At 48.9% G+C, this 25,014-nt stretch overlaps 1 protein-coding gene across 1 annotated transcript; it reads right to left on the reverse strand.

The window, feature by feature from the left end:
* Window positions 1–6,635: 6,635 nt before the first annotated feature.
* Window positions 6,636–24,026, reverse strand: MYDGF (myeloid derived growth factor). Its single transcript, XM_083365030.1, has 6 exons — window positions 23,811–24,026; window positions 17,414–17,464; window positions 14,290–14,351; window positions 12,126–12,207; window positions 9,363–9,435; window positions 6,636–7,219 (listed from the first exon to the last, which is right to left on the reverse strand). The coding sequence occupies exons 1-6, from the start codon at window positions 23,976–23,978 to the stop codon at window positions 7,140–7,142; spliced, it is 516 nt and encodes a 171-aa protein (XP_083221156.1). The 5' UTR covers window positions 23,979–24,026; the 3' UTR covers window positions 6,636–7,139.
* Between the last annotated feature and the right edge of the window lie 988 nt (window positions 24,027–25,014).

Here is a 25,014-nt window from a genome sequence, read left to right on the forward strand (position 1 = left end):
TTAAACCATATTTAGCTGTGTTTCTACTTTGCCCTAAACTGACATCTAAAGAATAATTCTTAAGCTAAGTCATACTAGTTTGCTGCATCAACTGTAATTAGCTGTGTTTCTGTTTCACATTAAGCCAAAATCTGGAGAAGACACAATGTGGCTTAGCATGATGGCTAATTGTTGGGCTAAGCTGTACTAGTTTGCTTCATAAATTATAATTGGCTGTGTTTCTGTTTCACATTAAGCCAACATCTGGAGAAGACCCAATGTGGCTTAGCATGATGGATAATTGTTTGGGCTAAGCCATACTAGTTTGCTGCATAAACTATAATTAACTGTGTTTCTGTTTCACACCTAACCAACATCTGGAGGAGACACAATGTGATGTAGCATGATGGCTAACTTGGGGTAAGCCATATTAGTTTACCTCATGAACTATAATTAACTATATTTCTATTTCACACCTAACCAATATCTGGAGAAGACACATTGTTATGCGAAGACATGCTAGTTTACTGCACAAACTACAATTAGCTATGTTTGTTTTGCACTACTAAACCAACCTCTGAAGAAGACTAAACGTGGCTTAGCATGATGGATAATTGTAAGTGGACACGAGTGATCTCCAAGATAGCTTCAAATTTTTCAGTTTTCCAGAATTCATATCACCCTGCTTGATGATCAGGCAGTAGTCCGATTCACACATTTTGCTGAACCATGGTTTAGTTAAGGGTTTACTGGATCCAGCCAAATTAGCTGAATTCACACAATGGGCTTAGCGACGAATCAGTTTATAAAACAAGGCCTACCATGGTTTGAGCTAAAGTCCAAGGAAACCACAGCTTGGCTTAGCACAAGCCAACTTGCCTCTGGAAATGTTGGGGCCGTACTGGCTGAGGAGTCCTGGGAATTCCTCTTCCAACATCTCCTACTTCGGGAATGCCGGCATCTTGCAATTTGCCAACTCTTTGTCTGGGGTTTGCAGTTTAGATGCCATGCAAAGATGATTAGGCAAAGAGAGGTGTCTAATTACTTCCAAGGAGCCTCCATATTCAAGAGCATTCAGCCTTACAATGATTAGAACAGTATTTCCCAACCTTGTCAATGTGAAGCTGGGTGGACTTCCAGAATCCCCTAGGCAGCGTCTGGTTACCTCCAACGATCCTCCATAGTCAAGAGAAATTCTAACTTAAAATAAGAAGCAAAGTTTCCCAAACTTGGCAACTTGAAGCTTGGGTGGACTTCAACTCCCAGAATTCCCCAGCCAGTGTTTAACTATCTTTGAGGAGCCTCCATATTCAAGAGCATAGTGCCTTGAAATAACTAGGGCGGCATTTTCCAACCTTGGCAATGTCAACTCCTAGAATGGAGTTTCCCAAACACGTTTATAACACGTGATGGTCATAAAATGAGCTGGCCATGTATCGGATGGGATTTTATGACCTTTTTGCCACTGGTCATTAAGTGAATCCTCATGGTTGTTAAGTCTATCTGCAGCCTGGTTGGACCGGTGTGTGTGTGTGTGTGTGTGTGTGTTGTGTCTGTGTGTGCGTGCGCGCTCGGACCATGCTTTCAAGAACACTGGCCTAGAAGAGTGGCAACTGGAAGATGGGTGAACGTCAACTCCCAGAATTCCCTAGGTGAGGTCTAATGACCTCTGAGGAGCCTCCATATTCAAGAGCATTCTACCTTGAAAGAACTCGGACAGGCTTTCCCAATCTTCGCAATGTCAACTCCCAGAATGAAGCTTCCCCATCACGGTTGTAACGGGCTGTGATGGTCATAAAACGGGCTGTGTCATGTGTCGGACCGGATTTTATGACCTTTTTTTGCAGCGGTCATTAAGTGAACCATCGTGGTTGTTAAGTGTGTGTGCGTGTGTGTGCGTGTGTGTCCGTGGATCACGCTTTCAGGCACGCTGGCCTTGGTGGAGTAGATAACTCACAAGCTTGGCAAATGGCAGACAGGTGGACTTCAACTCCCAGAAGTCTCCCGTGCTGGCTGAGGAATTCTGGGAGTTGAATTCCACACCTCTTAGGCTCTGGTGTTCCAGCACATCTGTATTTGTCTTCCGGTTTAAACACAGAAAGATGCAATCCGGAAATCGTCTGGAGGAATTCCAGCTTTTTCGGTCCCTAGCTGCCGGAGGGAAAGAGCAGATGGCAGCCCAGCTGGTGTCACAACCCTTGTGATGAACCACAACCACACTGCAGGTGAGGGCTTCTGCCAAGCCAGAGGCGGAAACCGGGCCACGGAGGGAGGCTCGGCTGGAGAGTTGTCTGACTCGTTTGTCAACCTCTGGAAAGGTTTTATTATTCACGATGTGGTCCGGGAAACCCAAGCCAGGGTGGCTGGCGTCACTGAAAGTACACAAGGGCAGGAAGTGTTTTGCTGCGATGTTGACAGGTGTGGGTTGTTCCCCCGTTGTGCAGTCTTCCAGGCCTGCTACTCAAGAGTTGCGTAAGAGTAAACAATTGTTGGGAGTTAAGAGTCACATCTTAAAACGGGAAGATTCTTCAAAGGGAAATGCACCGGTGGCCCTCGACTTAGGAGCACAACTGTTGCGAAGCGAGGCAGTCGTTAAGTGAGTTTTGCCCCGTTTTACAACCTCTCTCGCCACCGTTGCGAAGTGAATCCCTGGGGTTGGTTGCTAAGCTAGGAACGCTGCTGAAATCGGTGGCTTTGATTGAAAAAAGACAAACAATGAATGTTGGTTCCACTGGGAAACCGCTCTTGGACTTTGTGCTTAGGGTGGTAGGAGAGAAAAAAAAGAAATTTGAGTTTTGCAGATTAGATAGATCTGTCGATACACAAACGGCTGGTATAAATTATTGCATAAAAGCAAAAAGTTGAGCTGGTGTATTATGACAGGGGGTCCTCGACTTACGACCACAATCGAGCCCAAAATTTATGTTGCTAAGTGAGACATTTGTGAAGTGGTTTTCTTGCCATTTTGTGCCTTTTCTTGCCACATTTGTGAAGTGAGTTTCCCCTGCAGTTGTTAAATGAGTAATGCCGTTGTTAAGTGAATCTGGCTTCCCCGTTGACTTTGCTTGTCGAAAGGGCGCAAAAAGGGGATCGTATAATCCCGGGACGCTCCAACCGTCGGAAATATGAGTCGGTTGTCAAGCAGCCAAGTGTAAATCACGTGGCTGTAGGGATTCTACAACGGTCGTAAGTGTGAAAAATGGTCGTAACTTTTTCCAGTGATGTTGTAACTTTGAATGGACACTAAGTGAAGTGTTGTAAGGACTACCTGAACTTCATTCTACTGAGCCAAAAAGTCAGAAGTCAACGCTTTTTTAACTTTTTCCCCTATACTTTTTTCTTTTCTAATATTTTCCATTTTCTTTTTGTATTTTTATATCTTGATAAACTAATATAAATTGGGTGAGTTACAACTCCCAGAATCCCCCAGCCAGCATGCTTTAAGAAGGGTGGACTTCAACTCCCAGAATCCCCCAGCCAGCATGCTTTAAGATGGGTGGACTTCAACTCCCACAATCCCCCAGCCAGCATGCTTTAAGAAGGGTGGACTTCAACTCCCAGAATGCCCCAGCCAGCATGCTTTAAGAGGGGTGGACTTCAACTCCCAGAATTTTCCAGCCAGCCATGCTTTAAGAGGGGTGGACTTCAACTCCCAGAATCCCCCAGCCAGCATGCTTTCAGATGGGTGGACTTCAACTTCCACAATTTCCCAGCCAGCATGCTTTAAGAAGGGTGGACTTCAACTCCCAGAATGCCCCAGCCAGCCATGCTTTAAGAGGGGTGGACTTCCAGAATCCCCCAGCCAGCATGCTTTAAGAGGGGTGGACTTCGACTCCCAGAATTCCCCAGCCAGCATTCTTTAAAAGGGGTGGACTTCAACTCCTAGAATCCCCCAGCCAGCCATGCTTTAAGATGGGTGGACTTCAACTCCCAGAATTCAGTCTATTTAAATTTAAAGCAGGGAATTAGCATTCGTGGGTGTGCTTGGGCTGGTGTTGTCAAAACGTCAAGATGGCAGCTGCAATTACAGGATCAAACTCCACCCGCTGACTTTTGTTCCTCTCCGCACGGGATGACGCTCCTGTTAGTCAGCCCATTATTCAGCGTGTGGCACCGGGAGTTCACGGGCCAGGCCTGAATCCATCAACCGGACAATGTGTTCGCTCCGTGCGATGTGCGGTTCCAGGTCAGGCGATTGTGAAGGACTGCGCAACTGGGCTGAATAAATTTTAGATCTAGGCCGCAGGGGGAGGCAACCTCGGCTCTTTTATGACTCATGGACTTCGACGCCCAGCTGTGCGGACTCAGGAATTCTGGGAGTTGAAGTCCATTGAGTCATAAAAGAGCCGAGGTTGCCTACCCCTGATCTAGCGGGTCCCCAACCTCCGGGCTGCAGCACACTAGCGGGCTGCGCGAAAGGCAGGCCGGTGGGCGCAGGCAGCTCCCCTCGCGCTGGTGGTCCCCTGCTCTTGCGCGAGGGGAGATGCCCATGGGGGCACACGCACCCTGGCCTGACACTCCACATGGGCGGTTTCCCATCTCCTCCCCCAGCTGGGCCACCAAGCCGCCTGCTTCCGGTGCTCCAAAAACGAAGCGGCGAGAGCAGACGCCGAGTGGGACGAGCCGCTCCGAGCTTGCTTGTTGTCTTGCGGACGTTTCATGACCCAACTAGGTAACATCATCAGTGCTAGAGAGGAGGAGGAGGAGGAGAACTGTGGGGTCCTTTGTGCTCTCTGAACTTATGTTTTGTCTTGTACACGTTTCATGACCCAACTAGGTAACATCATCAGTGCTAGAGAGGAGGAGGAAGAGGAGGAGGAGGAGGAGGAGAACTGTGGGGTCCTTGGTGCTCTCTGAACTTATGTTTTGTCTTGTAGATGTTTCATGACCCAACTAGGTAACATCATCAGTGCTAGAGAGGAGGAGGAGGAGGAGAACTGTGGGGTCCTTGGTGCTCTCTGAACTTATGTTTTGTCTTGTAGACGTTTCATGACCCAACTAGGTAACATCATCAGTACTAGAGAGGAGGAGGAGGAGGAGGAAGAGGAGGAGAAGGAGGAGGAGGAGGAGGAGGAGAACTGTGGGGTCCTTGGTGCTCTCTGAGCTTACTTTTTGTCTTACAGACGTTCCATGACCCAACTAGGTAACATCATCAGTGCTAAAAAGGAGGGGGGTTTGGAGGAGGAGGAGGACTGTGGGGTCCCGGGTGCTCTCTGAGCTTGCTTGTTGTCTTGCGGACGTTTCATGACCCAGCTAAGTAACGTCATCGGTGTTAGAAAGGAGTGTTGTTTGCTGTCTGTTTTATATTTGGGTGTCTGGCCGAGCACGCCCGGCTCAGCTTGCTTGTTGTCTTGCAGACGTTCCATAACCCAGCTAAGTAACGTCCTCAGTGTTAGAAAGGAGTGGGGTTTCTGAGGAGGAGGAGGAGGAGGAGGAGGAGAACTGTGGGGTCCTTGGTGCTCTCTGAACTTACTTTTTGTCTTACAGACGTTCCATGACCCAACTAGGTAACATCATCAGTGTTAAAAAGGAGGGGGGTTTGGAAGAGGAGGAGGAGGACTGTGGGGTCCCGGGTGCTCTCTGAGCTTGCTTGTTGTCTTGCAGACGTTTCATGACCCAGCTAAGTAACGTCATCGGTGCTAGAAAGGAGTGTTGTTTGCTGTCTGTTTTATATTTGGGTGTCTGGCCGAGCACACCCGGCTCAGCTGGGCTGACTCATCGAGGCTGCCTGCGCAGGACACCCGACCCGCTTTTCGAGCCTCGGTGAGTCTGAGATCTGAGATCGTGTCCCCCAAAGTTCCTCTTCTCCACGCCAGAAGCTTTTGCAGACAGACAAAAGGCTTCCGGTGTGTGTGTGTGTGTGTGTGAGAGAGAGAGAGAGAGAGAGAGAGAGAGAGAGAGATCTAATGCGGCCTCGGGCCTTCTGTCCCTCTGCAAAAGCTTTTGGTGCGGAGAAGCCTGGAGGAGCGAGAAACTGCGCCCCAAAACCTTCTCTCCCCTCTTGCGGGAGTGGAGCCGCCCGCGCACGACAGCCTAGTGCTCACGCGGCCCGTCCCCTTCTTTCATCCTCTCCGCCCCCCCAGCCGGACCACCAAGCTCAAAAGCTTTGAGACCGTTGCGTTAAGCTACAATCGGAAAATCTGTCTTGGAAGCCCCTTTGTTGCCTCTCGTCTTCGCCTCAAAGAGTTCTGGAGAATAAATCCCCCCCCCCGCTTCCATTGCAGGTATTCCTCGACAGCTCGTTTAGTGACCGTTCGAAGTGACAACGGCCCTGCAAAAAAAAAAGCGACTTACACCCGTTTTTCACCCTTACAACCGCTGCAGCAACCCCCGTGGGTCAGGCGATCCAAATTCAGGTACACCTGACAACTGACTCGTATTTATGACGGCTGCAACGTCCCGGGGTCACGCGATCCCCTTTTGACAAGCCGAGCCGATGGGGAAGCCAGTGATTCGCTTAATGACCGTGCGGCTAACAACTGCAGCGATTCGCTTAAACGACGTCGGCAAGCAAAGACGTAAAACGGGGCAAAGCTGACTCAGCAAAGGTCTCGCTTAGCAGCAGGAATTCTGGGGGCTGAGCTGTGGTCCACCGATATTTTCTCCTCTTTTGTTAAGGGAAACCGAGGCAGACAGGCAGGGGGGAACCAGCTGGATTTGAGGATATAAATCTGGCTTTTTATTCAGACGATTGCTCCTTCTCCACGGGGTGACTCTTTTTTGGGGTGACCATTCGATCGATATACGGGGAAAAAGGTTGCGGGCTGGGAGAGAAACTTCGTGGAGGGGATGGTGCACACTTGCACGCCCGCACGCACTAATACCTGCAAAGGGATCGACTTTCCGCAAGTCTTTTTTTGGCTAAATCCTGCTACGAGGGGACGCGATCAGATCCTTTGCAATTTCAGGTTTTTTTTGCAGCACCGGATCTGAGACGCGGTAATCCCGTCCCCTCTTCGCTTCTTGCGCATCCCGGAAGGCCGTGGAAGAACGGCATGAAAGGAGCGAGCCGAGTCCAAAGGGGTCACACGCGTGGCTTCCGGTTCTTCCCCAAAGGTGTTCTTCTAAAGCGGTTGCTCGGGTGGATCCCAGGATCCGGGAAAGGAGACTCTCCCACCATTTCTTCTCCAGGGTCACGAGGGGGGGAGGGCCCGCGGGGCTCACAGTTCATCGTGGGATTTTTCGGCCACGATCATCAGCTTGGCGAGCTGGGAGCGGAATTTGCCCTCCCGGTGAGACACTGGAAAGAGGAAGAAGAGGACAGGCGGGTGGGACTCCGAGGTGGTGGGACCCGCTTGGTTGGCAGGCGGGCTTGCCGAGACCGGCGAGCAGAAGCCAACCACGATCGGAGATGAAGAGGGAAGGGGTTTTGGGGGGGAATTTTTGCGCCCTGGAACCTACTCTGGCTGAATTGGAAAAATCAAACCAACCGTTTGGCCAACAGAGAGGAAGAATTATCGGGTGGTTTTTTAAAAAAAATAATTAAAAATCTGCTCGCTCTAACCCGCTGCCGCGAATAGGTCTACGCAATCTGAGCCGTTGGGTCCTTGATGGTCTCTCTGAGCGTGGCGGTTTTCGTGCAGACGTTTCGTGACCCAGCTAGTGAACGTCATCAGGGCTAGAAGGGGGTCAGTGGGGTTTGTGGAGAGGAGGAGGAGGAAGAGGAGGAACGTGGGGTCCTTAGTGCTCTCTGAGCTTAGTAGCAGAAGGCGAAGGAGAAAGAGTGGAGAAGGAAAAGGAGAAAGCGGAGGAAAAGGAAAAAGCGTTGGAGGAGAAGGGGAAAGAGTGGTGGAACGGAAGAAGGAGAAAGTGTTGGAGAAGAAGGAGGAGGAGGAGAAAAGAGGGCAGTTGTGGGGACCTTGGTGGTCTCTTTGAGCATGGCGGTTTTCATGTAGATGCTTTGTGACCCAACTAGAGAACGTCATCAGGGCTAGAAGGGGGTCAGTGGGGTTTGTGGAGAGGAGGAGGAGGAGGAGGAATGTGGGGTCCTTAGTGCTCTCTGAGCTTAGTAGCCGAAGGTGGAGAAAGTGTTGGGAGGAGAAGGAGAAGGGGAAAGAGTGGTGGAAGAAGGAGAAAGTGTTGGAGAAGAAGGAGGAGGAGGAGGAGAAAAGAGGGCAGTTGTGGGGTCCTTGGTGCTCCCCGAGCGTGGTGGTTTTCGTGCAGACGTTTCGTGACCCAACTAGAGAACGTCATCAGGGCTAGAAGGGGGTCAGTGGGGTTTGTGGAGAGGAGGAGGAGGAGGAATGTGGGGTCCTTAGTGCTCTCTGAGCTTAGTAGCAGAAGGCGGAGAAAGTGTTGGAGGAGAAGGAGAAGGGGAAAGAGTGGTGGAATGGAAGGAGGAGAAAGTGTTGGAGAAGGAGGAGGAAAAGGAGGGCAGCTGTGGTGTTCTTGGTGCTCCCGGAGCTTGGTGGCTTTCTTGAAGACGTTTCATGACCCAACTACAGAACGTCATCAGTACGAGAAGGGAGTGGGGTTTGTTCTCTCCCCTGTCAGCATTAGCGGGAGACTGTTATTTTTCTTCTCTTGGTTAGGGTATTGTTTTCCGCCTGATGATTTGTCTGGTGTCAATCCCTGCTTATCTAGTTTCCTCATTCTGTAGAGTTCTTGGGGATTCTGAGCTTGTTTTCTTGGAAACACCTCATGACCCAACTAGGTAACTTCATCAGGGCTGGAAGGGAGTGTAGGGTTTGCTCTCTGTTTATATACAAGTGGCCTGGTGGGAGGGTCTTGGTGAATTCACCAAGAAAAACACCAATTCCTTAATTGAGCTGTTGCTTAGTCTTGTCTAGGTTGGCAGTTCCGTGATTGGGGTAATTGTTTACTGCTTGATTGTTGGTCTAGCACAAGGGAAGACAACCTTGGCTCTTCTACGACTCGTGGACTTCAACTCCCAGAATTCCTGAGCCAGCATGGCTCAGCTTGGAAACCTCTCCCTTTCCCCTCAGAGTGGCTGGCTCAGGAATTCTGGGAGTTGAAGTCCACAAGTCATAAAGTGGCCTAGGCCTAGGCCAGGGGTAGGCAACCTTGGCTCTTTTACGACTCGTGGACTTCAACTCCCAGAATTCCTGAGCCAGCATGGCTCAGCTTGGAAAACTCTCCCTTTCCCCTCAGCGTGGCTGGCTCAGGAATTCTGGGAGTTGAAGTCCACGAGTCATAAAAGAGCCAAGGTTGCCTACCCCTGGCTCTAGCATTAATCCTGGTGCTAATCTCGGCTTATCTGGGTCTTGATTGCTAACAAGCTAACGAAACGTGTAATCCCTTGGTTTTTTACCCTTTTAATATGATTTTATTTCTCTTCTAAGTTTCGACTGGGAGCTGCCTGGAGCTGGCGGGAAGATGGGCGGCTATGTAAATGTTACCAATAAATAAATAAACGAACTCACCTGTCTGTTCCGTGACCAAGAATTCCTCCTCTTTTAATGGGACATCGTCCTGGCCTCCGACGCTAGCCGTGGACTACAAGACAGAAAAGCCATCAGCCAAACAGGAATGTCCAAAGGGCTCAAGCGTAACGGCCTGTCCTGGGACCAGAGGGAGGTGGGCCCGGGGCGTCTGCGACGAGTTCAGCAAAATCAAGGCGCCGGCCCTAACTATGGGATCGAACCCCAGCTAGGAAGTAATAATCCAGCCAAGCAAATCCCCTAGCCTACAGTAAGGTTTCTCAACTGTGGCAATGTGATGGTAGATGGTCTTCCAGTCACAGAATTCCCCAGCCAGTATGGGTGGACTACAACTCCCAGAATTCCCAAGCCGGAATGGACGAGTCATCAGAATGGACTTCAACCTCCAGAATTCCCCATCCCACATGGAGGGACTTCAAGCCCCAGAATTCCCCATCCCACATGGAGGGACTTCAAGCCCCAGAATTCCCCATCCCACATGGAGGGACTTCAAGCCCCAGAATTCCCCATCCCACATGGAGGGACTTCAACCCCCAGAATTCCCCATCCCACATGGATGGACTTCAAGCCCCAGAATTCCCCATCCCACATGGAGGGACTTCAACCCCCAGAATTCCCCATCCCACATGGAGGGACTTCAACCCCCAGAATTCCCCATCCCACATGGAGGGACTTCAAGCCCCAGAATTCCCCAGCCCACATGGAGGGACTTCAACCCCCAGAATTCCCCATCCCACATGGAGGGACTTCAACCCCCAGAATTCCCCAGGTGCCAAGCCGGCTGGTGAATTTCGGGAACTGAAACCCATGTGTCCTCAATTTGCTCAGATCAGGAAACTCTGCTCTAGAGACTGGGACGTTCTGGGGGCCAAGCAAATGTGGCTGAGAACAACAATGAAGTTAAGGGGGGAGGGTTTGTCCTTAAAAGACGTGACCCCCATTTAAAGAATCCGATGGGATCTTTATAAGCAGAAATATACTCCATCATAAGGAAACCAGGGGGGGGGGGGAGGAGGGGGAAAGAGATCTTTGCTGAACCAACAGTAGACTAAGCTTTGTAACCAGGAGTAGGACAAAGAATGGAGGCAGTCGAGATACACCATTTTTCCCCCCCACATTATTTACACTTTTTAAGCTAAAGAGTTTATTTATCACAGATCAGGAGTCTTCAAACGTGGCTCTTTTACAACTGGTGGACTTCAACTCCCAGAATTCCTCAGCCAGGCACACGTGTACGTGTAACGTGCCGATGTTATGCTAACTCGAATAAAGATTCCTTAAGGCAATACCTCAAAAGTTCTTTGTCATCTGTCGGAACCATGACACTATCGCTGTTACCCTAGTTCTGTCTGGGCCTCCTAGCAGAAGCCTCTGGACCCTTCCCCTATCGGTGTGTGTGTGTGTGTGTGTGTGTGTGTGTGTGTGTGTAATCGCTTTTTTAAAAAATATTCTATTTACAATTGACCACTCAGAGGTGCTCACCATTAGACCAGCCTTGTCCTTAATATTGCATAAATTCTATCTACACGTACATTATGCATTATTATTTATTGTTTTAGCTTGGGCTTTGTATTTAATTCTCTTTTTAACTTTTGTACCTTGTATTTTATATGTGCCCTGTTCACCGCCCTGAGTCCTTCGGGAGAAGGGCGGTATACAAATATAATAATAAACTAACTATCCTTGACTTGCAACAGTCCGGCACACGCTTACGACCGTCTCGCAGCATCCCTGCGGTCACGTGATCAAAACTCAGACCCTTGGCAACCGGTTCACATTTACGACGGTCGCAGGGTCCCCGGTGGGTCACGTGATCCCCCTTTGGGCAAGCTTTCTGACGGGCAAAATCAATGGGGGGGGAGGCAGGTTCGTTGAACGAGCACCGGGTTATTAAATTCACAACCGCAGCGATCCGCTTAAGAAACGTGGCGAGACGAGTCGTAAAACGGGGCAAGGCTCGCTGAACAAATTTCTCACTTCGCGACGTAAATTGGGGGGGAGCTCCGTTGTGGCCGTAAGTGGCGGATCGCCTGTACTATAGGTATACGTCCACATTATCGGTCCCAATATAAGGATAGAGCTGGTTGGGCGGCGCCTCCTAGTGGTCAGTAGAAAATATAACAAGGGCCAAGAGGTTTTGGACTAAGCGAACTCATAAACCAGGGGTCTTCAAACCTGGCCCTTTTACGACTGGTGGACTTCAACTCCCAGAATTCCTCAGCCTGGCTGAGGAATTCTGGGAGTTGAAGTCCACCAGTCGTAAAAGGGCCAGGTTTGAAGACTCCTGATCTGTGATAAACTCTTTAACTTAAAAAGTGTAAATAATGTGGGGAAAAATGGTGTATCTCGACTGCCTCCATTCTTTGTCCAACTCCTAGTTACAAAGCTTAGCCTGGCTGAGGAATTCTGGGAGTTGAAGTCCACCAGTTGTAAAAGAGCCACGTTTGAAGACTCCTGATCTGTGATAAATAAAAACTCTTTAACTTAAAAAGTGTAAATAATGTGGGGGGAAATGGTGTATCTCGACTGCCTCCATTCTTTGTCCTACTCCTGGTTGCAAAGATTAGTCTACAGACGTGCCTGGCTGAGGAATTCTGGGAGTTGAATTCCACCAGTCGTAAAAGGGCCAAGTTTGAAGACCCCTGTCATGATCTAAAATGAGAAAGCAACCCCCGGATTCAAACTGGCATACAAACCCTGGTTAAGACACCACCTTTCCCCCAACCCCCTCCCGGTGGGACTCACATAAGCCACGGCGTACTTGATCTTTGCTCCTTTCATTTCGGCTTTAAACTGGGTGAAGAAAAGGTAAGATTTTCCTTGGGGCCTGAAAGACAGGGAAGAAATAAAAAAACCAAGAGAAAATTGAAATGGAATTCAATGGTGTATTTTATATTTGGCCAAACATGATTAATAACACCGCAAGGAATTTTGTCTCCGGTACGGAAACGCTTGGCGTATTTGCAAAGCGACAGAGAGAAATGACAATAGCGATAAGAATAAAGACAAAAAGGGGGAGGAGGGGGATTTAAAGGAGATAATAAAAAAGCAGAAGTAACAAATACGGGCAGTACTCGGCTTACGACCACAACGGAGCCTCAAGTTTCCGTCGCTAAGTGAGGCAGTCGTTAAGGGAGTTTTGTCCAACTGCACGACCTTTCTTGCCGCGGTTGTTAAGTGAATCCTTGCATTGGTTAAATGAGTAAGCCGGTCGATAAGTAAGCCGGCTTCTCCAGTGACTTTGCGTGTCAGAAGGTCGCAAAAAGGGGGATCCCGGGACACTGAAACTGTCATAAATGTGAGTCAGTTGCCAAACGGCTGAATTTTGATCATGTGACCATAGGGGGGGTGGCTGCAACAGTTGTTAAGTGTAAAAATGGGCATTAAGTCGCTTGTAATTTTATAATTGTAATTGTAATTTTGAATGGTTACTAAATGAACCGTATAGGCCAGGGATAGGCAACCTTGGCCCTTTTATGACTCATGGACTTCAACTCCCAGAATTCCTGAGCCAGCATGGCTCAGCATGGAAACCTCTCCATTTCCCCTCAGCGTGGCTGGCTCAGGAATTCTGGGAGTTGAAGTCCACGAATCATAAAGCGGCCTAGGCCTAGGCCAGGGATAGGCAACCTTGGCCCTTTTATGACTGGTGGACTTCAACTCCCAGAATTCCTCAGCCAGCCTGGCTCAGCTTGGAAACCTCTCCCTTTCCCCTCAGCGTGGCTGGCTCAGGAATTCTGGGAGTTGAAGTCCACGAGTCATAAAGTGGCCTAGGCCTAGGCCAGGGGTGGGCAACTTTGACTCTTTTATGACTGGTGGACTTCAACTCCCAGAATTCCTCAGCCAGCATGGCTCAGCTTGGAAACCTCTCCCTTTCCCCTCAGCATGGCTGGCTCAGGAATTCTGGGAGTTGAAGTCCACCAGTCATAAAAGAGCTGAGGTTGCCTAGCCCTGGTATAGGTTAATATAGCAATAGCACTTAGACTTATATACCGCTTCATAGTGCTTTACAGCCCTCTCTAAGCAGTTTACAGTCAGCCTATTGCCCCCCCCCCAAACAAATCTGGGTCCTCATGTTACCAACATCGGAAGGATGGAAGGCTGAGTCAACCTCGAGCCGTTAAGGGCGCTGGAATCAGATGGTGGATAGGATAGGTCAGAATAAGAGTGGGAAGGGACCTTGGAGGTCTTCTAGTCCAACCCCTTGCTTAGGCAGGAAACCCTATACCATTTCGGACAAATGGCTGTCCAATCTCTTCTTAAAAACTCCCAATGTTGGAGCAGTCACTGCTTCTGGAGGCGGGTTGTTCCACTGGTTAATTGTTCTCACTATCAGGAAATTTCTCCTTAGTTCCAGGTTGCTTCTCTCCTTGGTGAGTTTCCATCCGTTGCTTCTTGTCCTGCCTTCGGGCGCTTTGGAGAACAGCTTGACTCCCTCTTCTTTGGGGCAGCCCCTGAGATACCGGAAGACTGCTATCATGTCCCCCCTGGTCCTTCTCTTCATTAAACTAGACAGACCCAATTCCAACGACCGTTCCTTATATATTTTAGCCTCCAGTCCCCTGATCCTCTTTGTTGCTCTCCTCTGCACTCTTTCCAGAGTCTCAACCTCTTTTTTACATGGTGGTGACCAAAACTGTGTGTGTGTGTGTGTGTGTGTGTGTGTGTGTGTGTGTGTGTGTGTATTAAAAAACAGACACCGGGATGAAAAAGATCTCTCCAACAGGCGCACACTGAAACGCGCCACAAGAGGTCGTAAACCGCAGCAAGTCTCACTTGACAACTGTCTTGCTTAGCGACAGAAGTGTTGGGCTCAGCTGTGGCTATAAGGTGAGGACTACCTGTAAGGCTTCCATCCACAGCAGGAAAAGAAAAAAAGAAAAGAAAAGAAAAGAAAAAAGAAACATACCTCCAGATTGAACAGGAAAACAGCGTCTTGTCTTCGCTGACCCCAATGATCATTTCCCATTGCTGGAAACGGAGAGAGCAAGAAGGGCGATTGTCAATTAAGTGTCTGAAGACTTCCACATACTTGCCTAGGGATAAGCCGACAGCCTTGGGCTGCCTGGGCCAAGAGTAAGGCAGGCAAAGCATGCTGGGAAAAAAGTTCTGTGCAAGGGGGAGGCACACGCCAAAGGATCCGATGGAAGCTTGACCCAACGCCCCAAACTTTGGCAGGAACCTAGCCCAGAACGCCCCCCACCCCAGCATCCGCAACGAGAATGAGAGTACAAAAAAAAAAGGAGAGAGAATATTTGGAAGCTCAGGGACGAACTGTGGGGTCTTTGGTGCTTTCTGAGCTGGGTGGGTTTTCTTGCAGGCGTTTCATGATCCAGCTAGCTAACGTCAACAGGGTTGGAAGGAGGAGGAGGAGGAGGAGGAGGAGGAGGAGGAGGAGGAGGAGGAGGAGGATAACAATGACTGTGGGGTCCTGGGTGCTCTCTGAGCTGGGTGGTTTCCTTGCAGGCGTTTCATGACCCAGCTAGCTAACATCAACAGGGTTGGAAGGCAGAGGGGTTTGTAGAGAGGAGGAGGAGGAGGAGGAGGACTGTGGGGTCCTGGGTGCTCTCTGAGCTGGGTGGTTTCCTTGCAGGCGTTTCATGACCAAACTAGCTAACGTCATCAGGGTTGGAAGGCAGAGGGGTTTGTGGAGGAGGAGGAGGAGGGGGAGGGGGAGGAGGAGGAGGAGGAGAGCAATGACTGTGGGGTCCTTGGTGCTCTCTGAGCTGGGTGGCTCTCTTGCAGAGGTTTCATGAGCCAACTAGGGAACATCATCAGTGCTAGTAGGGAAGGGGGTTTATTAGGAGGAAGAGGAAGGAGGGAGGAGGAGGAGGAGGAGGACTGTAGGGTCCTTGGTGATCTCAGTGATAGAAGGGAGGGGGTTTGGTTGGAGGAGGAGGAGGACTGTAAGGTCCTTGATGCTGTCTAAGCTTGATTCTTTTCTTGCAGACGTTTCATGACCCAACTAGCTAATTTCATCAGTGCTAGAAGGGAGTCAATGGGGTTTGTGGAGAGGAGGAGGAGGAGGAAGAAGAAGAAGAAGAAGAAGAAGAAGAAGAGGAGGAGGAGGAGGGGGAGGAGGAGGAGGAGGAGAACAATGACTGTGGGGTCCTTGGTGCTCTCTGAGCTGGGTGGTTTTCTTGCAGGCGTTTCATGACCCAACTAGCTAACGTCATCAGGGTTGGAAGGCAGAGGGGTTTGTGAGGAGGAGGAAGAAGAGGAGGAGGAGGAGGAGGACTGTGGGGTCCTTGGTGCTCTCTGAGCTGGGTGGTGTTCTTGCAGGCGTTTCATGACCCAACCATGTAACATGAACACTGCTAGAAGGGAGTGAGGTTTGCTTCCTGTTTATATATAGTGGCTTGCCATGTCAAGTGTTGACGGGACTGTCGTTTCAGACAAAACCTCTTGTCTGAAATGGCATAGGGTCTCCTGCTTGGGCAGGGAGTTGGACTAGATGACCTCCAAGGTCACTCCTTACTGTAGTTATCCCTTTTTCTCCTTGGTGGTTCCTTGATTAGCCTGTTGCTTACTGTTTGTCTGTGGCGGTTCCTTGATTGGGGTGGTAGTTTAATGCTCTATTGTCGGTCTGGGGTTAATCCAGCTGTCAATCCCCGCTTCTCTGGGTGTTGATGGCTGGCAGGATGGTATTTGTGGTCTTTTAGCTTTCCTTTTGGCTTATCTCTTTTGAATGATAGGTAGTCGTTGTTTATCTCTGTGTGCTTGTTGATGTCTGAACTACAGCATAGTCAAGCGACTACCAAGAACATTCCCACCGATACTGACAGTACAAGCCAGTAGTATATAAAATGAGAGCAGGCCTCACTTCGCTCTAGCTCTGATGATGTTACCTAGTTGGCTCATGAAATATCTGCAAGACAACAAGCAAGCTCAGAGACCACCAAGACTCCACTTCCTTCCTTCCCCCTGCAAACTCCACTCCCTTCTAGCTCTGATGAGGTTACCTAGTTGGGTCATGAAACGTCTGCAAGGAAACAACCAAGCTCAGAGTGCACCAAGACTCCCCTTCCTTCCTTCCTTCCTTCCTTCCTTCCTTCCTTCCTTCCTTCCTTCCTTCCTTCCTTCCTTCCCCTTCCCTTCCCTTCCCTTCTCCTCTCCTCTCCTCTCCTCTCCTCTCCTCTCCTCTCCTCTCCTCTCCTCTCCTCTCCTCTCCTCTCCTCTTCTCTACAAACTCCATTCCCTTCTAGCTCTGATGAGGTTACCTAGTTGGGTCATGAAACGTCTGCAAGGAAACAACCAAGCTCAGAGTGCACCAAGACTCCCCTTCCTTCCTTCCTTCCTTCCTTCCCTTCCCTTCCCTTCCCTTCCCTTCCCTTCCCTTCCCTTCCCTTCCCTTCTCTTCTCTTCTCTTCTCTTCTCCTCTCCTCTCCTCTCCTCCCCTCTTCTCTCCTCTACAAACTCCATTCCCTTCTAGCTCTGATGAGGTTACCTAGTTGGGTCATGAAACGTCTGCAAGGAAACAACCAAGCTCAGAGCGCACAAAGACTCCCCCTTCCTTCCTTCCTTCCTTCCTTCCTTCCTTCCTTCCTCCCCTTCTCTTCCCCTCTCCTCTCCTCTCCTCTCCTCTCCTCTACAAACTCCATTCCCTTCTAGCTCTGATGAGGTTACCTAGTTGGGTCATGAAACGTCTGCAAGGAAACAACCAAGCTCAGAGTGCACCAAGACTCTTCCTTCCTTCCTTCCTTCCTTCCTTCCTTCCTTCCTTCCTTCCTTCCTTCCTTCCTCCCTTCCCTTCCCTTCCCTTCCCTTCCCTTCTCTACAAACTCCATTCCCTTCTAGCACTGATGAGGTTACCTAGTTGGGTCATGAAACGTCTGCAAGAAAGCAGCCATGCTTCAGATAGTGCTCAGGACCCCACAGTCCTCCTCCTCCTCCTCTTCTTCTCCAACTTCTAGGGCTAACACCTTCCTTCCGGATGAGCCATCATGCTGTACGCGAGTTCAGTTCCGCCAAATGCAGAGGTCTGCCCAGCATCCAGAACGGATCCAAGAATCAAAAGAAAAAAAATAACTTACCTCGTTCGTCCCGCCCTGAGCTGCGTAGGTAAAAGCGCAGGTCACGTCTCCCTGAAGGAAAGAAGAGAGGAAAATGGTAGGAGAGAAAAATTTCACTCGCTTCAAACGCAAAAGGCTGGAGCTGCCTTACATTTTGCCAGAGGACAGGCCCGTCCTCGACTTACGACCACAATCTCCGTTGCTAAGCGAGAAAGGGGTGGTGGACTTTGCTCCGTTTTTAAGACCTTCCCTTGCCACCGTTGCTCAGCGAATCACTGCCGCTGTTCGGTTAGCAACGTGGTTGTTAAGTAGATCCGGCGTCCCCGTCGACTTTGCTCGTCGGGAAGTTTTTGCAAAAGGGGATCCCGCGATCCCGGGAGGCTGCAAATATGAGCCGGTTGCCAAGAGTTCAAATTATGAGCAGGGGACCGTGGGGAAACTGTCATTAAGTGGGAGCTGTCGTTAAGTGGGGAAACGGTCACGACGGCACTTTTCCCCAGAGCTGTTGTAGCTCTGAACGGTCACTAAATGAATGGTTGTAAGTCGAGGACTGCTTGTACTGAATGAAGTCAGGTTAATCATCAACACACTAAATCAGACGTTGAGTAACACCAGCTTGATTATGCGCTGTTTGGGGGGATCCTCTCCGGCAGCCTACAGCAGATAAGCAGGGATTAACCCCAGACAAACAATCAAGCAGAAAACAATGACCTAGTCAAAGAAAAAACTCCCCCCCCCAACAGTGACAAGCCACTTAAATATAAACAGAGAGAAAAACCCCACTCCCTTCTAGCCCCGATGATGTTACCTAGCTGGGTTGTGAAATGTCTGCAAGCTCAGAGACCACCAAGGACACCGCAGTCCTCCTCCTCCTCTCCACCAACCCCACTCCCTTCTAGCTCTGATGATGTTACCTAGCTGGGTTGTGAAATATCTGCAAGCTCAGAGACCACCAAGGACACCGCAGTCCTCCTCCTCCTCTCCACCAACCCCACTCCCTTCTAGCTCTGATGATGTTACCTAGCTGGGTTGTGAAATGTCTGCAAGCTCAGAGACCACCAAGGACACCGCAGTCCTCCTCCTCCTCTCCACCAACCCCACTCCCTTCTAGCTCTGATGATGTTACCTAGCTGGGTTGTGAAATATCTGCAAGCTCAGAGACCACCAAGGACACCGCAGTCCTCCTCCTCCTCTCCACCAACCCCACTCCCTTCTAGCTCTGATGATGTTACCTAGCTGGGTTGTGAAATGTCTGCATGCTCAGAGACCACCAAGGACACCGCAATCCTCCTCCTTCTCCTCCTCTCCACAAACCCCACTCCCTTCTAGCCCCGATGATGTTACCTAGCTGGGTTGTGAAATGTCTGCATGCTCAGAGACCACCAAGGACACCGCAGTCCTCCTCCTCCTCTCCACCAACCCCACTCCCTTCTAGCTCTGATGATGTTACCTAGCTGGGTTGTGAAATGTCTGCATGCTCAGAGACCACCAAGGACACCGCAATCCTCCTCCTCCTCCTCCTCCTCCTCCTCCTCTCCACAAACCCCACTCCCTTCTAGCCCCAATGTTGTTACCTAGCTGGGTTGTGAAATGTCTGCAAGCTCAGAGACCACCAAGGACACCGCAATCCTCCTCCTCCTCCTCCTCCTCCTCCTTCTCCTCCTCCTCCTCCTCCTCCTCCTCTCCACAAACCCCACTCCCTTCTAGCCCCGATGATGTTACCTAGCTGGGTTGTGAAATGTCTGCATGCTCAGAGACCACCAAGGACACCGCAATCCTCCTCCTCCTCCTTCTCCTCCTCCTCCTCTCCACAAACCCCGCTCCCTTCTAGCTCCGATGATGTTACCTAGCTGGGTAACAAAACATCCACAACAAAACAAGCAAGTTCAGAGAACACCAAGGACCCCATCTTAGATCACTGTTCCCCTAGCAGCCTCTGCCACAGCCCGAGAACGTCTTGGTGGTCTCCCATCCAACATAAACCAAGGCCAACTCTTTTAATTTCCGAGACCGGCACAGATTACTTTAGGCCCTTCAGTCAACCTGGCTTAACAGAAGATCATTTTTTAAAAAAAATAATTCAGCCTCTAAGCACTTTCCTCTTCCCTCCTTCTCATTTTATGATTATCTTTTAAATTTATACGCTGCCCAGCTGCTGACAAACATGGGAGGTTTCAAAGAAACAAAAAAATGCCAAAATCAATTGTGGGGGAGACAATGATAGGCAATAAAGAAGGCTAAAAATGGCAACGATTTTTTTTTTAAAAACACACGGATGTGATTGAAAACAAACCAACCCACGCAATCCAAAGGTCCGGGCTTTCTTCCCACAAATCAAGAAGACAAAATAAGCTAAAAATTATTTTTTTTGTTCCAGTTTCACAGCTCCTGATTTGACTTGACGCAGAAGCCAGGGACCGTTGTTTAATTGCGAGTGTTGTTTTTGGCTTCGGTTTAACGATTAAGTTCCACTTTTGTGGCGTATTTAGATTGCGTTGCTTATTTTTTTTTCTATCCTTGGTTTTCTTCTAGGGTTGTTTGTTTTAATTATGGTTTAAATCAATTTACGAGTTGTACGTTTTTTACTGGACGGCTGAGAGATGATGAAATCTTTGCACATTTGGCCAGAGAAGGAACACTGCCTTTTTAAAACAAAGAATAAATGAGTGACTAAAATTAGCTACCTCCAAATTTTGATTTTTTTATTCCGCCTTTATTTTTTATAATTAATTCAAGGCGGCAAACATATCTAACACGGGCAGTCCTCGACTTTTGTCCACAACTGCGTCCAAAATTTCCACATAAAAGTTAAGTGAGTTTCGCCCCATTTTGTGACTTTTCTGGCCACTGCAGTGAATCACTGCAGTTAATAAGTCAGTAACATGGTTGTTAATTAAACCTGGTTTCCCCACTGACTTTGTTGGTCAGATGGTCGCAAAAGGGGGCTAATGCCTCCTTAAGTAACACCAGCTGCCTGCAATTAGTGCAGGTTCGCATCCCACCAGGCTCAAGGTTGACTCAGCCTTCCATCCTTCCCAGGTAGGTAAAATGAGGACCCAGATTGTTGGGGGCAATTAAGCTGACTTTGTAATAATGCCGCTTGGTGTGTGTGTGAAAGCCCTAATAAGCAGGCATATACATAGAATGAAGGCTACTGCTAAGCTTGTAAGCCGCCCTGAGTCTTCGGAGAAGGGCGGGATATAAATGGAATTAAAATAAAATAAAATAAAAAATAAATAAATATGAGACAGTTGCCAAGGGTCCGAATTCTGATCGTGTGAGATGGGGATGCTGCAACAGCTGTAAGTCTGAAAAACGGTCGTTAAGTCATTCTTTGCAGTGCTGTTATAACTTTGAATGCTCACTAAATGAACTGTTGTAAGTCTAGGAGTGAGTGTAATCTTTTTTTGCCTCCTATTTTCCCTGCAACAACAATCCTGTGAGGTGGATAGGCTGAGAGAAAGCCCCAAAGTCACCCATGCCTTATGTGAGACTAGAATTCACAGCCTCCTGGTGATTGGGCCCATAGTCACCTAGCCAGCTTTCATGGCTAAGGAAGGGCTAGAATTCACAGCCTCCTGGTGATTGGGCCCATAGTCACCTAGCCAGCTTTCATGGCTAAGGAAGGGCTAGAATTCACAGCCTCCTGGTGATTGGGCCCAAAGTCACCTAGCCAGCTTTCATGGCTAAGGAAGGGCTAGAATTCACAGCCTCCTGGTGATTGGGCCCAAAGTCACCTAGCCAGCTTTCATGGCTAAGGAAGGGCTAGAATTCACAGCCTCCTGGTGATTGGGCCCATAGTCACCTAGCCAGCTTTCATGGCTAAGGAAGGGCTAGAATTCACAGCCTCCTGGTAATTGGGCCCATAGTCACCTAGCCAGCTTTCATGGCTGAGGAAGGGCTAGAATTCACAGTCTCCTGGTGATTGGGCCCAAAGTCACCTAGCCAGCTTTCATGGCTAAGGAAGGGCTAGAATTCACAGCCTCCTGGTGATTGGGCCCATAGTCACCTAGCCAGCTTTCATGGCTAAGGAAGGGCTAGAATTCACAGCCTCCTGGTGATTGGGCCCATAGTCACCTAGCCAGCTTTCATGGCTAAGGAAGGGCTAGAATTCAGTCTCCTGGTGATTGGGCCCAAAGTCACCTAGCCAGCTTTCATGGCTAAGGAAGGACTAGAATTCACAGTCTCCTGGTGATTGGGCCCAAAGTCACCTAGCCAGCTTTCATGGCTAAGGAAGAATTCACAGCCTCCTGGTGATTGGGCCCATAGTCACCTAGCCAGCTTTCATGGCTAAGGAAGGGCTAGAATTCACAGCCTCCTGGTGATTGGGCCCATAGTCACCTAGCCAGCTTTCATGGCTAAGGAAGGGCTAGAATTCACAGCCTCCTGGTGATTGGGCCCATAGTCACCTAGCCAGCTTTCATGGCTAAGGAAGGGCTAGAATTCACAGCCTCCTGGTGATTGGGCCCATAGTCACCTAGCCAGCTTTCATGGCTAAGGAAGGGCTAGAATTCAGTCTCCTGGTGATTGGGCCCAAAGTCAACTAGCCAGCTTTCATGACTAAGGAAGGACTAGAATTCACACTCTCCTGGTGATTGGGCCTGAAGTCACCTAGCCAGGAATCCATAACTTGCTGTAAGCTACCCTAACTGTAACGAACACTGATGTGCCCTATATATTTTATAAATGATATTGTTACTAATAATAATCCAATTCCCATTTTGCACAGCCATTCCCAGACATACCATGTCACCTCGTGTTTTTTTTTTAAACCAAAAAAGGCCCTCAGGAATATTCAAAACAAACATGGTTAGTCAGTCTGCAACCTATCCGGCCGCATTCGGTGGCACCAACATCAAAGAAGGGATTGACAAGAGTTTCTCCTCAGCTGAATTCAGACAACCTACTACTCAGTGGGCTCATTTAACAACTGCGGCGGGAAAGGTCGTAAAACGGGGCAAAAACTCACTGAACAAATGCCTCGCTTAACCACAGAAATGGGGGGGCTCAATTGTGGTCGTTAGTTGAGGACTACCCGGTAATCTTTGGGAGTTAAGATCCTTCACTTTTTTAAACATTTCCAGGTTGTCCTCGACTTACAACCGTTTGTTTAGTGACCGGCTGAAGTTGCAACAGAACTGGAAAAAAAAAGTGACATGACCTTTTTTCCCCACCCTTAAGAACCGTGTAAAGGAAAATAAATAAAGGTTATTCTTTTATAAATGGTACCAAATGTAACACCAAATGTAACACCAATGAATTGTATCAAATGTAACACTAAGATGTGGGGACCATCTATTTCCTGCTTAGACAGAGAATTCACACATGGTAATCAACGAAGTTCTTTTGAAATGTTAAAAAGGATACTCACCTCAAGAAGGTGAGTAAAACAAGATAGTGTAGTGACGGATGTAAGGAAGTTGTTACAATAAGTCTTTTGGAAGTAAAGGTTCAAAGAAGATCTCTTTGACTTCAAAGACTAACTTAAGTTTCTTAAGGGGGGGGCATGTATCGAGAAAAGAAAGTATAAATGCTTGCTTTGAAACTTGCTCGGCGCGCTCTTCGAACCCAATCCAACTTGGGAAGGGTCTAAGAGGCCGCGTTTGCAAACGTTTTCTTTCCCTATTATTTTCTTTATTATTTTCAATTTCTTTTCAATACATCTTTGTTTTTGTTAACCAGACTTGTCTTTGAGTTGTGAGTATCAAATTTTGGGTTTTTAAATCTCACACGTGTTATTAACAGCTGTGGCGATTCACTTAACATAAAATGGGGCCAAACCCGCTTAACTAATGTCTCCCATAGCAACAGAAATTGTGGTCGTAAGTCGAGGACTACCAGTATACTTTATTTAACATTAAAAAAAAAAACTTCAGCAATAAGCGTGGGGGAGAGGGAGGGAGGTGCGCAATGCAAGGTGCAAAGCCAACAAAAAATAAAATTGACCCCCCTCCCCTCTCATACCATTAAAAAAAAAGAAATTTTAACAGAAATTGTTGGAATTCTATGGAAAGAAGCTTAAAGGGGCAGGCACATAATTATTAAAAAATTAAGAGACGAAGGACGCAGCCTAAATGGAGCCAACGGCAAGGGCTGCCATTGCATCAGCAGGAGCAAAAGCGCGGCAGGGGCTCTACCACGCTTTTTACCCCGGAGTAAATTCGGGGCACTAAAGTTCTGCATTTTTGCCACTTTCTACGGAAGCCCGGCCGGGCCATGCCATGCCAAACGACGCTCTTTCTTCTCCCCGCCTTCGGCTCCTGGCGGCCAATCACAGGATTACACCAAAGACCCGCCCCTCCCTTCGACCAATCAGAAGCTACCTTTTCGGGCGCAAAGACTCAACTCAACCAATCAGCGGGCGCCACCTATTCCCTCTACCCTGTTTTGGCTCGCTCGCTCGCTCGCTCGCTCTCACCAGGTTTTGCGAATAGGAGTGTACCATCCCGCCGGGCCTGACATCGAAGTCGGCCGTGACGGGCTCTTGCTTTGCCTCGACCGCCGAGAGAAGGAGCTGCAGGAGGAAGAAGAAGGACGTGGAGCTGTCCCAAAGCCTCCTGTTGCCGAGTAACCTGGGCGCCACCATCTTGGAAGAAGAAACGAAAAAGCTCTGGCCAGCTGATTGGGGCTACGGGAAGCTGGAGCAGCCAAATCGCGTTTTATCTGTTTGGCGCAGGCGCTTCTATTTCCGGAAGGCCAAGACGGCCATCTTTGAAGCGGGCGCTAGCGAATATGCAGTGGGCATTGCCGGATCTGGGCTGTTAACGGCGAACGACCTCTAGAGGGCAGCAAAGAATGCCAAAAAAATAGGGCCTCTCTGCTGCCATTGGCTAGCTGAGGAATTCTGGGAGTTGGAGTCCACGCATCTTCCAGTGGCCTAAATTGAGAAACCTGAGAGAAGCAGAAAAATCAATGTTTATTATGAAAAATTATCTGTAATTCTTGGTCTTGACCTCTCTCTCTATAGGCGACTGGTGTTGGTCCTACCACGCAACACCAGCAGGAAGAGTAAGATGGGGTGGTACCTACATTTAATAAATAAATTAAAATAAATAAGTGGAAATAGCTGCATTATTATTAGGACCCAATGGAACCGCTACAAAGGTTAGAAAAAGAGAAGCTGGGGGAAGGAGGAGCAAAGAGCTAGTTTGGTCTAGGGCAGGGTTAGGCAACCTTGGCTCTTTTATGACTTGTAGACTTCAACTCCCAGAATTCCTGAGGCGGCATAGCTCAGCATGGAAACCTCTCCCTATCTCCTCAGCACAGCTGGCTCAGGAATTCTGGGAGTTGAAGTCCACGAGTCATAAAAGAGCCAAGGTTGCCTACCCCTGGTCCAGGGGTTAAGGCACCAGGCTGAAAAACGGGAGACTGTGAGTTCTAGTACTTACGTAGCCATGATAACTGACTGGGTGACTTTAGGCCAATCACTAGGAGATGGTGAGTTCTAGTCCTGCCTTAGGCATGAAAACCAGCTGGGAGACTTTGGGCCAGTCAACAGGAGACTTTTGAGTTCTAGTCCCGCTTTAGGCATGAAAGATGGATGGTTGACTTTGGGCTAGTCCACGGGTAGGCAACCTTGGCTCTTTTATGACTTGTGGACTTCAACTGGCTGGCTGGCTCAG

Source organism: Vipera ursinii (genome assembly GCF_947247035.1).
Source record: "Vipera ursinii genome assembly, chromosome: 1".
Classification (NCBI taxonomy): Eukaryota; Metazoa; Chordata; class Lepidosauria; order Squamata; family Viperidae; genus Vipera; species Vipera ursinii.

Coding starts and splice junctions, on each gene's coding strand:
- MYDGF (XM_083365030.1), bottom strand. CDS start 23,978: ATGGTGGCGCCCAGGTTACTCGGCAACAGGAGGCTTTGGGACAGCTCC. Junction 17,465..23,810: donor ACTCCTATTCGCAAAACCTG/GTGAGAGCGAGC, acceptor TCTTTCCTTCAG/GGAGACGTGACCTGCGCTTT. Junction 7,220..9,362: donor CTTGGTCACGGAACAGACAG/GTGAGTTCGTTT, acceptor TCCTCTTTCCAG/TGTCTCACCGGGAGGGCAAA.